The sequence below is a fragment of the Erythrolamprus reginae genome, chromosome 2, assembly GCF_031021105.1.
Source record: "Erythrolamprus reginae isolate rEryReg1 chromosome 2, rEryReg1.hap1, whole genome shotgun sequence".
Classification (NCBI taxonomy): Eukaryota; Metazoa; Chordata; class Lepidosauria; order Squamata; family Dipsadidae; genus Erythrolamprus; species Erythrolamprus reginae.
Genome location: NC_091951.1, coordinates 24,958,954 through 24,974,680, shown reverse-complemented (window position 1 = coordinate 24,974,680; position 15,727 = coordinate 24,958,954). Strand labels below are relative to the sequence as shown.

Genomic DNA, 15,727 nt, shown 5'->3' with positions numbered 1-15,727 from the left:
CGCAGTCTGCATTGGTTGGCGATCAGTTTCCGGTCACAATTCAAAGTGTTGGTTATGACCTATAAAGCCCTTCATGGCATCGGACCAGAATACCTCCAGGACCGCCTTCTGCCGCATGAATCCCAGCGACCGGTTAGGTCCCACAGAGTTGGCCTTCTCCGGGTCCTGTCGACTAAACAATGTCGTTTGGCGGGAGCCAGGAGAAGAGCCTTCTTTGTGGCGGCCCCGACCCTCTGGAACCAGCTCCCCCCGGAGATCAGAACTGCCCCCACCCTCCTTGCCTTTCGTAAAGTTCTTAAGACCCATCTCTGCCGTCAGGCATGGGGGAACTGAGACATCCCCCCCCCCCGGGCCTATACAGTTTATACATGGTATGTTTGTGTGTATGCTTGCTTTTTAATAATGGGGTTTTTAATGTTTTTTAAATTATTAGATTTGTTCTTACATTGTCTTTGTTATTGTTGTGAGCCGCCTCGAGTCTACGGAGAGGGGCGGCATACAAATCTAATAAATAAATAAATAAAATAAAAAAGAGCAGAGAGTCTTGGAGGGTGGGAGAGGCCCTGCATTAGGCTTTCAAGAGTTATTCTTGAAAGCCTAATGAGTTACGTATGCCGCCCCGAGTCTACGGAGAGGGGCGGCATACAAATCTAATAAATAATAATAATAATATTCCCAGTGCTGAGGTAGCCAGTATTATACCGGCTGGGGACGTCTGGAGTTAAAATCTGGGTGAAAACAAATAGAGGGCTAAAACTCGACATGTGGGTCCATAATCAGCATACAGAAGCACCAGCCCAAATCTTCTTCAAGAGGAAATACACCGAAGATACTGCTAATAAGCACAAAATGACAAATAACCACTTTCTCCTTTCTTTTTCACTCAACCTACAAATTTAATTCCAAAGAAAAGTTTGAGTTTAAAAAAACAGGCCAGAATTCAGTCAATTTCTTATATACACTTTGAATGAGAGATGACAAATGAAATTCAAGACTTCTCTAAAATCTTCAACTTTTGCTCATGTGGATTTCCTTATGTGCAATAAGGGATGATTTATGCTTGAAATAAAGTTCTCAGACTGGGCATTTAAAAGATTTTTCCATGGTGTGAGTCCTGTGGTGTATTACCAGGTAGGAATTCCGACTAAAACGTTTCCCACAATCAGGACATTCAAAGGGTTTCTCTCCTGTGTGAGCCCTCTGGTGATTCATGAGGTGGGAATTTTGACTGAAACTTTTCCCACAGTCAGGACATTCAAACGGTTTCTCTCCTGTGTGAGTACTCTGGTGGTTAAGGAGGTGGGAATTCTGACTGAAACTTTTTCCACAATCAGGACATTCAAAGGGTTTCTCTCCTGTGTGAGTCCTCTGGTGTCTCATGAGGTGGGAATTCTGACTGAATTTTTTTCCACAGTCAGGACATTTAAAGCGCTTCTCTCCTGTGTGTGTACTCTGGTGTCTCCTGAGGTTGAAATTTCTAATGAAACATTCCCCACAATCTGGACACTTGAAGGATTTCTCTCCTGTGTGAGTCCTCTGGTGGTTCATGAGGTAGGAATTTCGACTGAAACTTTTCCCACAATCTGAACATTTAAAGGGTTTTTCTCCTGTGTGAGTCCTCTGGTGTATTACGAGATAGAAATCCTCACTGAAATTTTTCCCACATAAAGAACATTCAAAGGGTTTCCCTCCAGGGTGAGTCCTCTGGTGTCTCATGAGGTGGGAATTTTGACTAAAACCTTTTCCACAATCAGGACATTCAAAAGGTTTCTCTCCTGTGTGAGTACTCTGGTGATTCATAAGACTGGTATTATGACTGAAACTTTTCCCACAGATAGGGCATTCAAATGGTTTCTCCCCTGTGTGAATCCTCTGATGTACTACTAGTGAGGAATTCTGACTGAATCTTTTCCCACAGTCAGGGCATTCAAAGGGTTTCTCCCCTGTGTGACTCCTCTGGTGGATTACCAGATAGGCGTTCTGACTGAATCTTTTCCCACAATCAAGACATTGAAAAGGTTTTTCTCCTGTGTGAGTCCTCCGGTGTTTCACCAGGCTGGAACTATGATTATAACTTTTCCCACAGATAGGGCATTCAAACGGTTTCTCTCCTATGTGCATCCTCTGGTGTATCATGAAGTGGGAATGTCTAATGAAACGTTTGCCACAATATGGACATTTAAAAGGTTTCTCTCCTGTGTGAATCCTCTGGTGTTTCCCCAGGCTGGAATTATCACTAAAATGTTTTCCACAGATAAGACATTCAAAGGGTTTCTCTCCTGTGTGAGTCCTCTGGTGTGTCACGAGGTGGGATTTTCTAACGAAACCTTTCCCACATTCTCTACACTCATAAGGTTTCTCCATGGAGTGAATCTTCTCATATATTACCAGGATGGAATTATTAATGGACCGTCTCCCACAGTCCGGACATTGAGATATTGGTTTTCTCCTGTGTGATTCCTCTAGTGTACCATCAGTGAAATTACAACTGAAAAATTTCCCACAATCAAAGAAATAATAGAAAAAAATCAAGCAAAAAAAAATCCAAAGGATTTTTCTCCTATGTGATTTTTTTTTCAGAGTCAGGACATTCAAAGGGTTTCACTCCTGTGTGATTCCTCAGGTGCTTCACCAGGCTGGAATTTTCACTGAAACCTTTTTCATAGAAAATATGTTTGAATAGTGTTATTCCTGTTTGTGCATCCTTTGTGTCTCATGACTTGGGAATTTCTAATGAAACTTTCACACAATCTACACACGTACGTTTTCTCCCTCCTGTGTGACATCTGATGTATACTGTGCTCAGTTCTGTAGACCTCGCCTACAAAAAGATATTGATAAAATTGAATGGTCCAAAGACGGAATTCCACAAAAATTGTGGAAGGTCTTAAGCACAAAACTTATCAGGAAAGACTTAATGAACTCAATTTGTACAGTCTGGAGGACAGAAGGTAAAAGGGGGGACCTGATCGAAGCATTTAAATATGTTAAAGGGTTAAATAAAGTTCAGGGAGGAAGTGTTTTCAATAGGAGAGTGAACATAAGAACAAGGGGGCACAATCTGAAGTTAGTTGGGGAAAGATCAGAAGCAACGCGAGAAAATATTATTTTACTGAAAGAGTGGTAGATGCTTGGAACAAACTTCCAGCAGACGTGGTTGGTAAATCCACAGTAACTGAATTTAAACATGCCTGGGATAAACATATACCCACCCTAAGGTAAAATACAAGAAATAGTATAAGGGCAGACTAGATGGACCGTGAGGTCTTTTTCTGCCATCAATCTATGTTTCTATAATGTATAAAACCACATGCCATGCTCACTAAAACATTTACCACATTGGGATCACTTGTATAGTTTCTGTCTTGCGTGGGAGCTATTCTGACTGAAGATTGTGCCACATTCAGGTAGTAGGTATAGCTTTTCTTCTTTCTGGCTCTGCTTATGCACAATCAGCTGTGATTTGCAACCCGTGCTTTTCTCACAATAGGCAAATGTATGGAACTTTTGCACAGCTGATTATTTTTGAGAAAGTCAAAAATATGGACGATGTCTTGTTTAGTGTTGCTTTCATTCAAGGCGTCTTCTTCCTGACAGGGAGAGGCCTGCAATCCTGTCTGCTCTATGGGACTTTAGTATTGACCCATTCCTTCCCAGATATTTCCCTTTTTTGCTGATTGAAAAATAATCTCCCTTGACTTTTCCCGTAATGTATCCTTGAATTCTGCATAATCGGCTTATTCCAGCTTGAAATCTTTCTTGATTTTCTCTCTCTTGTCTAACATCTCCTGGAGGTGGAGAAGAATTGTGTGGTTTTCTGAAGGAAATGGAGAATATTTTGATTTCTGGCTTGATTTGTTTCCCTGTTTAATGTTGTTTATTATTTACAGTTGTCCTGAGTGCTCTTATTGCCATCTTCATTGTCTGTAAGATTCAAAGAAAAGTATAACTTTAATTATTTATCAAATGCTTAGAGATGTGGAAAAAAAAAAAGTACATATTACAGTGAAAAAGCAAACATGCCCCAATGCTGGAATAATCTCTTACATTATTCATGATTCATTTGACATGTGGAAGACTACCCAAGTTCAAATATTCATTCAAATTTAGTTGTTCATTGGGGTCCATACCCAATTCTTAGCAATGCAGCTACGAGAGCGATCATGGGCTTCCCCAGGTATGCCCATGTCACACCAACACTCCGCAGTCGGCATTGGTTGCCGATCAATTTCCGGTCACAATTCAAAGTGTTGGTTATGACCTATAAAGCTCTTCATGGCATCGGACCAGAATATCTCTGGGACCGCCTTTTGCCGCACGAATCCCAGCGACCGATTAGGTCCCACAGAGTTGGCCTTCTCCGAGTCCCGTCGACTAAACAATGTCAGCTGGCGGGTCCCAGGGGAAGAGCCTTCTCTGTGGCGGCCCTGACTCTCTGGAACCAGCTCCCCCCGGAGATTAGAACTGCCCCCACCCTCCTTGCCTTCCGTAAACTCCTTAAAACCCACCTTTGCCACAATGTGCACAATGTCATCCTCAGCCCGCCATCACTGTTCCCTCTAAGCTGCGTGGCTATGCGGCCGTGCACATAACAATGAACTGCTGCACAGCATTTTGAACTGCTGCGCAGTCCATACCCGACAGAGAAGCTGCAGGAGCCGAAGGCTCTGTGGAGAGGACTCCCCTCTGGCTCCTGACAGAGACGGGGAGGCCTCAACTCATGTTAGCCACCCTCCCACTGAGCAAAAAATCCATGGACCTTTTATCTTGTGGTCGCTTCCAGATTGCTGCCGCTGCTACCCACTCACCTCTTCTCTCCCGAACACAAACCTCACCTCTAATGCTGAGAGATTCTTTACCCCATTGATTTAGAGCAGTGGTTCTCAACCTTTCTAATGCTGCGACCCCTTAATAATGTTCCTCGTGTTGTGGTGACCCCCAACCATGCTCACCTCCCACTTGGAAGGCTGAGAGTTCAATCCTAAATTATGGCAAGGGGGAAAAGGAATCCTCAATCTGAGTATTGTATTGGCAGTTCTGTGTTAGCAAATACTTCAGAAGAAAAGGATTTAGGGGTAGTGATTTCTGACAGTCTCAAAATGGGTGAACAGTGCAGTCAGGCGGTGGGGAAAGCACGTAGGATGCTTGGCTGCATAGCTAGAGGTATAACAAGCAGGAAGAGGGAGATTATGATCCCGCTATATAGAGCGCTGGTGAGACCACATTTGGAATACTGTGTTCAGTTCTGGAGACCTCACCTACAAAAAGATATTGACAAAATTGAACGGGTCCAAAGACGGGCTACAAGAATGGTGGAAGGTCTTAAGCATAAAACGTATCAGGAAAGACTTAATGAACTCAATCTGTATAGTCTGGAGGACAGAAGGAAAAGGGGGGGGACATGATCGAAACATTTAAATATGTTAAAGGGTTAAATAAGGTTCAAGAGGGAAGTGTTTTTAATAGGAAAGTGAACACAAGAACAAGGGGACACAATCTGAAGTTAGTTGGGGGAAAGATCAAAAGCAACATGAGAAAATATTATTTTACTGAAAGAGTAGTAGATCCTTGGAACAAACTTCCAGCAGATGTGGTAGATAAATCCACAGTAACTGAATTTAAACATGCCTGGGATAAACATATATCCATCCTAAGATAAAAATACAGAAAATAGTATAAGGGCAGACTAGATGGACCATGAGGTCTTTTTCTGCCGTCAGACTTCTATGTTTCTATGTTTCTATAGCAGATAATTTATCAGGGCACAAAGAAAAAAATATCTGCTGCAAACTTCACGTGGCATGAGGAAGGGCATCCTGAGCATCTCGACTCTACCTCAAATTAAGGGATTACAGCAGTGGTTCTCAACCTTTCTAATGCCGAGACTCCTTAATGTTGTGGTGACCCCCAGCCATAAGTGTAGCACCAATTCTCCCAACAGAGCTTTATGCTGATTGGCAGGAAAATCAGAGGGACAACCCCACTGTAAACGCCTGATTGGTTGGGTTGTAAAAATATGTTCCAAGGCGCCAGAATAGAAGCTTTAGTTTATTATTTATTTATTTATTTATTATTTGGATTTGTATGCCGCCCCTCTCCGAAGACTCGGGGCGGCTCACAACAAGTGAAAAACAATCCAATACAATCCAATTAATTAAAATATTATGAGTTTAAGAAAATCCCCTATACTAACCTACACACATACAGGCATACCATATATAACTTCAACGTGCCCAGGGGAGATGTTTAGTTTCCCCATGCCTGACGGCAAAGGTGGGTTTTGAGGAGTTTACGGAAGGCAGGAAGAGTAGGGGCAGTTCTGATCTCCGGGGGGAGTTGGTTCCAGAGGGCCGGTGCCGCCACAGAGAAGGCTCTCCCCCTGGGGCCCGCCAACCGGCATTGTTTAGTTGACGGGACCCGGAGGAGGCCCACTCTGTGGGACCGAATCGGTCGCTGGGATTCGTGCGGCAGAAGGCGGTCTCGGAGATATTCTGGTCCAATGCCATGAAGGGCTTTAAAGGTCATAACCAACACTTTGAATTGTGACCGGAAACTGATCGGCAGCCAATGCAGACTGCGGAGTGATGGTGAAACATGGGCATACCTGGGTAAGCCCATGACTGCTCTCGCAGCTGCATTCTGCACGATCTGAAGTTTCCGAACACTTTTCAAAGGTAGCCCCATGTAGAGAGCATTACAGTAGTCGAACCTCGAGGTGATGAGGGCATGAGTGACTGTGAGTAATGAGTCCCGGTCCAGATAGGGCCGCAACTGGTGCACCAGGCGAACCTGGGCAAACGCCCCCCTCGCCACAGCTGAAAGGTGGTTCTCTAATGTGAGCTGTGGATCGAGGAGGACGCCCAAGTTGCGGACCCTCTCTGAGGGGGTCAATGATTTCCCCCCCCAGGGTAATGGACGGACAGATGGGATTGTCCTTGGGAGGCAAAACCCACAGCCACTCCGTCTTATCCGGTTTCTAACATCATGGAAAATTAGTCTTTTCTCATGATCTTCGGGGACCATGTGAAATGGTCAGTTGACCCCCAAAGGAGTCCTGACCCCTAGGTTGAGAACCACTGATTTAGAGCAGTGATTTTCAACCTTTTTTGATCCGCGGCACATTTTTTACATTTATGAAACCCTGGGGCACATTGAGCGGGGGGGGGGGGGGGTTTAAAAAAAGTTTGAACAAAAAAATTCTCTCTCTTCCTCCCCTTCGATTTCTTTCTCCCTCCTTTCTCTCCTGTCCTTCCTCTTTCTTTCTCTCTCTCCATCCCTCTTTCTTTCTCTTCCTCTCTTTTTTGCTCTCTTTCTCTCTCCCTCCCTCTATGTCTCTCTCTCTCCTTCCCTCCCTCTCTTTCTCTCTCTCTTTCTTTCTCTTGTTCTCTTTCTCTCTTGCTTTCTTTCTCTCTTGTTCTCTTTCTCTCTCTCTTATTCTCTTTATTTTTCTTTCTTTCTCTCTCTTGCTTTCTCTTGTTCTCTTTCTCTCTCTCTTGCTTTCTTTCTCTCTTGTTCTCTTTCTCTCTCTCTTGCTTTCTCTCTTGTTCTCTTTCTCTCTCTCGCTCTTTCTCTCTCTTGCTTTCTTTCTCTCTTGTTCTCTTTCTCTCTCTCTTGCTTTCTTTCTTTCTCTCTCTTTTGCTTTCTTTCTCTCTGAGCTTCGCGGCACACCTGACCATGTCTCGCGGCACACTAGTGTGCCACGGCACACTGGTTGAAAAACACTGATTTAGAGGATCACTTTTGGACTCCATTGGTCAGCCCACTTTGTCACTTAACTTTGAAGCGATATCCCCACAATGTTACCTTGGTGGAGCACTTCCATTGGAGGGTTATGAGAGAGGAAGTGGCCCTGGATTGGCAGTTAGTCAGAGAAGGGGATATTTGAATGAAGAGATCCGATTCATTATTAAAGTGACATGAAACTCCTTAGACCAGTGTTTCCCAACCTTGGCAACTTGAAGATATTTGGACTTCAACTCCCAGAATTCCCCAGCCAACGAATGCTGGCTGGGGAATTCTGGAAGTTGAAGTCCAAATATCTTCAAATTGCCAAGGTTGGGAAACACTGCCTTAGACCAGGAGTTTCCAACCGTGGCAACTTTAAGACTTGTGGACTTCAAGTCCAGAATTCTGGGAGTTGAAATCCACGAGTAATACAGTTGCCAAGCTTGGAGACACCCTGCCTTAGACGGTTACTTTTCGTTTCAACCCGCAAGCAGAGTTCTTTATAACTTTACCCCCTGCAGTTAGACATTACTCTTAGACAGTCTCAAATTAAATATTTTTGACACAGAATGAGGGAAAGAAAGAAAAACAGGATGATTAGCAACCAAATGAGCCGGGGTGGCGCAGCAGGTAGAGTGCTGTACTGCAGGCCACTGAAGCTGACTGTAGATCTGAAGGTCAGCGGTTCAAATCTCATCACCGGCTCAAGGTTGACTCAGCCTTCCATCCTTCCGAGGTGGGTAAAATAAGGACCCAGATTGTGGGGGCAATAGGCTGGCTCTGCTAAAAAGGGCTATTGCTAACATGTTGTAAGCCACCCTGAGTCTAAGGAGAAGGGCGGCATACAAATCGAATAAATAAATAAATGGATGGACGCAGGGTAAGTTGCTGGAAAATCTAAAAGAATAGGTTGAGAACATCATTCTGGAAAAAACATGTAGTCACTCCAATAAGAGACTTTTCCTTGAATGCTCTTTCATCTGCCTCTTCTAAATAAGTAATTGCATTTTACCAGTATTTTACCAGTTAGCTCTATAAGAGAGATTTGTTTAAAGGTAAAGGTTCTTGTTGTGATTCAGTCTGAGGCTCCTCAGGGAATGGCTGGAACTCTGCCGGCTCCATGCTCAGAGGGGGAGGACGAGGAACAGGAGGAGGAACAGGCAGACGGGGCAGAGGAATGCCAGGACGAGGAGGAGGGAGAACAGCCTGAGACCCCCGGGGGGGGGGGAGCTCTCCCCAGCGAGTAGCCTGGAGTCATTAGATGAGAACGCACAAGCCATCATAGATATGAGGCAGAGAAGGGCAGCACAAAGAAGGGGACAATTAGCCAGGTATTTCCATCCCTAATAGGCAACAGCTGGGTTTGGGTGTGGTTCTCCTCAGAAAGGTTGAAAAGGCAGGCCCGCCCTTCCTGTATTGTGGAGAGTTATCTTTTGGGAGTCCTGTGACCTTGCTTCGATCCTTGGCGTCTCTGATTCTGGCTTGTGGCCTCGAAGGCTGAAAACTTGGGGGAGGCGTGGGTTTTATTATCTACAGTGGTGTGTGTGCCAGCAAGAAGCCTGTTGTATTGTCTGGCCGTCGTGACTCTTCTGTGAAGCTTCATAGCATTCCAGTTTGTAAGAACAGTTTTTGTTATCTGTGTTTGTTTTCAAAGATATAAAATGAATTTGCTTTTTACCAGCGTGTCTGGATACTATTTTTAGTTGGTGTTGACGTCTGGGGGAACCCAGACAGAACAGGTTCTGTTTGAAATAAGCAAATATATTCTATATGCTGTTTAATAGATTTAATAATGATACAATGGTTATGATAACATTATTATTATTATTATTATTATTATTATTACTACTACTACTACTATTATTATTATTTAGATTTGTATGTCGCCCCTCTCATGGCAATAATTTTGATGCTAATGATCTGATTTATTTAAGTAATTAATACAAATATTTATTTTGAGAGAGAGATTGGTTCTTTTTTATCCAAGGTGAATATTATTTTATAGAGGAAAGATTATATGATTAAGGATGGAATAATTCCTAATTTGATATTTATTGAGTTAGTAATGATCCTAATTTATGAGATAATGTTTAAATGGAAAATGTGAAGATTTACCATATGAAAATCTGAATTAATCAATTGGTTTGGAATGATGATTTTAATCTATGAAATAATGTTTAAATGGAAAATCTGAAGAGTTACTACATTAAAGTTTGAAGTAATTAATTGTTTTTGAATAATACATGAACTCCTGATTATTAAGAAAATGGTATTTATAATGAAAATGAATACAATATAGTATGCTTGACTATATGTCTAAAGATTGAGTAGTGGTTTTTGGTTTTGCCACTCACATCTCCTGGGGTTGCACTTCTATGAGCCAAAAACATCCTTTTCTTTAAATATTGACCTCAAGAGCCGGTGCATGCAAGATGTAGCATATGCTGGTGCATGTGCTGCCCACAACCTTCACCCTCCTCCCTTCTCTTTCCCCTGGTCTTCCCTTTTACAGCTAATTTAATTCTGGGTGGAGCACTTTTATCTTCTGGGGCAGTGTTTCCCAACCTTGGCAACTTGAAGATATCTAGACTTCAGCTCCCAGAATTCCCCAGCCAGCATTTGCTGGCTGGGGAATTCTGGGAGTTGAAGTCCAAATATCTTCAAGTTGCCAAGGTTGGAAAACACTGCTTTACAGTAACTAAAATGTGCTGTCAGCCCTCAAAGCATTTAAAAAATCTTCAGGCTGATTTGTTTCTCAGATGCTATTTGGAGTGCTGACATTCACAACAAGGGCGGTTTCTCCTGTGGGAAGGTGAGGGGGGAAATGTAGTGATAACTGAAGGAATTGTAGCAAAAATGACAATGTTTCCCAGCAAAATTAAAATAATCTGCATAGTTAAATATGACTTTCAGTGCTACAAATAATGTTCGGCTTTAATTGAAGGAATTTTTGAAACAAATTAAGGAGTTAGAAAACATAGAAACATAGAAGACTGACGGCACAAAAAGATCTCATGGTCCATCTAGTCTGCCCTTATACTATTTCCTGTATTTTATCTTAGGATGGATATATGTTTATCCCAGGCATGTTTAAATTCAGTTACTGTGGATTTACCAACCACGTCTGCTGGAAGTTTGTTCCAAGGATCTACTACTCTTTCAGTAAAATAATATTTTCTCATGTTGCTTTTGATCTTTCCCCCAACTAACTTCAGACTGTGTCCCCTCGTTCTTGTGTTCACTTTCCTATTAAAAACACTTCCCTCCTGGACCTTATTTAACCCTTTGACATATTTAAATGTTTCGATCATGTCCCCCCTTTTCCTTCTGTCCTCCAGACTATACAGATTGAGTTCATGAAGTCTTTCCTGATACGTTTTATGCTTAAGACTATTCTTGAAATCTTTCTATCTAATACTTTGGTTCATGTAGCTTTTTAGGGCCTACTATCTTGCTGAGACCTATATAATCAAATTTCAGTTTTCTTCTTCTCACAGTCTCATGATCAGCTACGACCTACTTTTTAGAGCAGGGGACATGTTCTACTTTCGGGAAAACATAGTATATGGAAAGAAGTAAGCAATGGGATACTTTAGGCCCAGTAGCCTTCCATATCTCCATAAACAATTTTGATGAGTGAACAAAAGGGAAAATCATCAAATTTGGAGATTTAATTGAAAATCATCACATTTGGAAATTTGGTTGTTGGCTATTCCTACCAGCTTAATGACATTAATAATAATAATAATAATAATAATAATAATAATAATTTATTGTCATTGTCAAAACAACGAATTGTCATTGGCAACGAAAGTCGTGTGACACCCAGAGACCAGTCCAATCATACATAAAATTTAAAAATAGAATAAAAAATAAAATAAAATGTCCCACCCACTACAAAATTCCCCACCCTGAACCACTCAACCATCTACACGACAAACCGAGTAATAGAAGATTGTCCAACAGTTCACTGATGGTGACCCTTTAGTTCGTTGTTAAGTGCGAGTATAGCTCTGGGATAAAAACTATTCAGGAAACGTGTGGTCCGAGTTCTAGTTGTTCTGTATCTTCTTAAGCTGGCAGGAATAAAGTTTGTCCTAAAAGACAAACTCAAGATTCAAAAGAATCTTGATAGATTTTAACACTGGGCCCTGCGCAACAAAATAAAATTCAATTGAGAAAAAAAATAGGTTTTACACTTAACCAAGACAAACCAATGAGAATGTACAAAATAGGTACAACCTGGCTCAATAGCAGGAAGATAGAGTCCTAGTTTATCCCAGGCATGTTTAAATTCAGTTACTGTGGATTTACCAACCATGTCTGCTGAAAGTTTGTTCCAAGGATCTACTACTCTTTCAGTAAAATAATATTTTCTCATGTTGCTTTTGATCTTTCCCCCAACTAACTTCAGATTGTGCCCCCTTGTTCTTGTGTTCACTTTCCTATTAAAAACACTTACCTCTTGAACCTTATTTAACCCTGTAACATATTTAAATGTTTCAATCATGTCCCCCCTTTTCCTTCTGTCCTCCAGACTATACAGATTGAGTTCATTAAGTGTTTCCTGATACGTTTTATGCTTAAGACCTTCCACCATTCTTGTAGCCCGTCTTTGGACCCGTTCAATTTTGTCAATATCTTTTTGTAGGTGAGGTCTCCAGAACTGAACACAGTATTCCAAATGTGGTCTCACCAGCGCTCTATATAGTGGGATCACAATCTCCCTCTTCCTGCTTATTATATCTCTAGCTATGCAGCCAAGCATCCTACTTGCTTTTTCTACCACCCGACCACACTGTTCCCCCATTTTGAGACTGTCAGAAATCACTACCCCTAAATCCTTCTATTCTAATGTTTTTGCTAACACAGAACTGCCAATACAATACTCAGATTGAGGATTCCTTTTCCCCAAGTGCATTATTTTACATTTGGAAACATTAAACTGCAGTTTCCATTGCTTTGACCATTTATCTAGCAAAGCTAAATCATTTACCATATTACAGACACCTCCAGCAGAATCAACCCTATGGCACACTTTAAAGGTTCTGAGAGAGGTTCTGAGTTCTGAGAGAGAGGTGAAAGGACAAGGAAAGATCTCCCATGTGTTGGGAACAGATTTTTGCATTACATTATCCCAGTGCTTCTCAGTTATTTTGTTATATACCCCCCCAAGAAAATAAACATTTTGTGCCCCCAACTCTCAGCCAGGACAATTGTTTGCAATATTCGGCACATTTGTTGCTGAAAAATTTCAAGCAGCTTATTAGCATGATTGGAGTATAATGTGTTTAAGTGAGACCTTAATTTACCTGACTTCATGCTGTCTAATTAGTGGGCTGGTGCTAAAACATATAAAGAACAGTTGCAGGATTTGGATATGTCTGGTCTAGTAAAAGGAAGGACTTGGGTTGAAGTGTCAACTTATCTTCCAAAGCACAAGAAGGCAAGACAAGAGGCAATGGATGGAAACTAATCAAGGAAAGAAGCAATCTGGAATTAAGGAAAAATCCCAACAGTGAGAACAATTAGCCAGTGGAACTGAATGGCTGCAGTCTTTTGCTGCCTGGGTGATTTAAAAAGTCTATTTCGAGTTAAGGTTGAATCTTCGGGAATGGTTTCCATCCATCGCTGGTGGCTTTTAAACAGACTTGGCAGCCGTTTGTCTGAAATGATATTAAGACTTCCAAGCTTTTTCCCAGCTATTCCTCTGTTACAAATCTCCAGTGATGGAGCAACCACAACTTCTCGAGGGAAGCATCCCCCCCAAATCAACTTTAATTTAAAAGATACTTTTTAAATCTTCCCACCAGCAGAAAATTGCGGTCACCAGTTTCAAAGCGTGAAGCACCAATTGGCTTAAATGTGGGGAGGGACCTGCAACAGCTGACCACGTTTCAGCACAGTTGCTTCTCTGCTTCCAGGCCGTGGAGGAAAAACAAACAGCCCGACTTGCTTCCGGACTCTTCTCCCACCTACCCTCAACTCACCTGCCAGCTGCTGCTTCGACCACGGGAAGAGCACAAAGCCACTCCGCACACCACCTCGCTCCCGTGAGCCATCCAGAAGAGGAAGTTCCTCTGTGCTTTTCTCTTCCTATCCTTTCTAGCAATGCAGTACTTGATGGTTTTAACTCCTTTAAACGCAATCACCGAGCCCGCCTACTGTATAGTCAACTTTCTAGGCACGGGTGTTTCCTGTTTGAGCGCCATCTGCAGACCGGGAGAAAAACACGCTTGTCCCGTCTCTATTCTAAGGCATCTGCAAGAGGTTTTCACCGATTAAATGCTATCATCGTTGTTGACTTCTGGCAACTGACCAAAGAAAAATAGTGAAATATGATACTGCTTAGTTTGCAAAGATTAGCTGCGTAGTGAGCCCTAAAAGTTCATCGCATTTTGACAGAATTTGCTTTATTCGGTGGTGACTCGGTAGAGATGAATACCTCTCTACATCTTTAAAATTTAATACTGATTTTCTCTGGCTCCCAAGATTTTAGGACATAGCAGCCCCATCAGGTCAAGACACTCCGAGGGAGTGCTATTACTAAGGCTTATAAACTGTAATTGAACTTATAGAAAGAGTATGTAAAGTATTTTTACAATTGATAAGGGGCGTGCATAAGTGTCCTAATGTTTCTATTTTCCTAGTATCCTGTATATAAATATTATATCTTTGTATACCATCAATACGTACGTGACAAAACAAACAAACAAACAAACAAATAAAATAAATAAATTTTATGATGCAGTGGTTAGAGTCCAGTACCGCAGGCTACTTCTGCTGATTGCTGGCTGCCTGCAATTTGGCAGATCGAATCTCACCAGGCTCAAGGTTGGCTCAGCCCCCCATCCTTCTAAGGTGGCTATAATGAACCAGATTGTTGGGGGCAATATGCTGACTTTGGAAAACCACTTAGGGCTGTAAAAGCACTGTGAAGTGGTATATAAGTCTAAACGCTCCTGCTATTGCTAAAACAAAAGACCTTCATCTCCAGGATGATGGGATGAAGGCCCTTTAGGACATTTAGAAGCATTTAGAAGAAGACACAGAGCTCACTACATTGCACAATCTCCTAAAAGCATTTGAGACATTGCACAACTCTCTTAACAGCATCATATAAAAATCCAGGTATTGATCAAGCCAGTGGGTCAGCTGACCCAGAATTGCATGCAGAATTATCTTCTTCCATAATGACAATTGCGTTTTTTGAATGATTGTAGGTTGATCTCCACCGGAATTATAAATAGCACAGCAGACGCCGCTCTTAGATGACGATCTCAAAGGCGGCCATCTCTGCACAGCAGCACCCATCTCCCTGTAAAAATGGCCCAGAGAGGGGCTTTTCTTTCATAGCAAACTCTAGCAATGTGTCCCCTGCACCCACATCGCCGGCAGATTGCATCTTTAAAAGTGCACTGGTTTCTTAAATGATTACCCTCACAACCCATGCAGGGTGAGCGTGATGGGCAGGTTCTTGTAGCAGAGCCTCTCTGGCTCTCAACAAAGTGACAGATCCCTTCCTCTAATACTAGCTCGCGCTCAAGCTCCTAAAGAAGGGAGTCAATAGGATTTGTGCAAGAGGCAGGAGACATTTTCAAGAGGAGATTGGACTGCCATTTGGCTGGAGTGCTGTAGGGTTTCCGGCTTAAGCAGGGGGTTGGACTCAATGACCTGTAAGGTCCCTTTCAACTCTAATAATAAATAAATAAAATAAAATAAAACCAAAAGTTCATGTCAGTGTCTGTGACTCCATTTGGACACTAGTTGCACCATTCTCTGACACAAGTATCTTTCCTTCAACATTCTCACACCTTCATATACTCCTCTGAATTAGAGAGGGTTTTCTGTCTCTTCTGAATAGGATCCGAATCAACAATGAAATCTACTTACCTTACCTGTGGATTCGGAAGTATGCGCTTCATCACCATCATAACATGCTTTTTCACCCTCTGCAAACACACACGTTTTGGGCATGCGTGGAGGCTTAAAAGATTAGGTC

The 15,727-nt window shown here is 42.2% G+C and overlaps 1 protein-coding gene across 1 annotated transcript; it reads right to left on the bottom strand.

The window, feature by feature from the left end:
- Window positions 1-871: 871 nt before the first annotated feature.
- LOC139159990 (zinc finger protein 84-like) lies at window positions 872-13,840 on the bottom strand. Its single transcript, XM_070737474.1, has 2 exons — window positions 13,716-13,840; window positions 872-3,924 (listed from the first exon to the last, which is right to left on the bottom strand). Exon 2 carries the CDS (start codon window positions 2,362-2,364, stop codon window positions 1,075-1,077), a length of 1,290 nt encoding a protein of 429 aa, XP_070593575.1. The 5' UTR covers window positions 2,365-3,924; window positions 13,716-13,840; the 3' UTR covers window positions 872-1,074.
- Window positions 13,841-15,727: the final 1,887 nt, after the last annotated feature.

Bases quoted from the DNA above. Each gene is read 5' to 3' on its own strand.
- LOC139159990 (XM_070737474.1), bottom strand. From the start codon at position 2,364: ATGGAGAAACCTTATGAGTGTAGAGAATGTGGGAAAGGTTTCGTTAGA.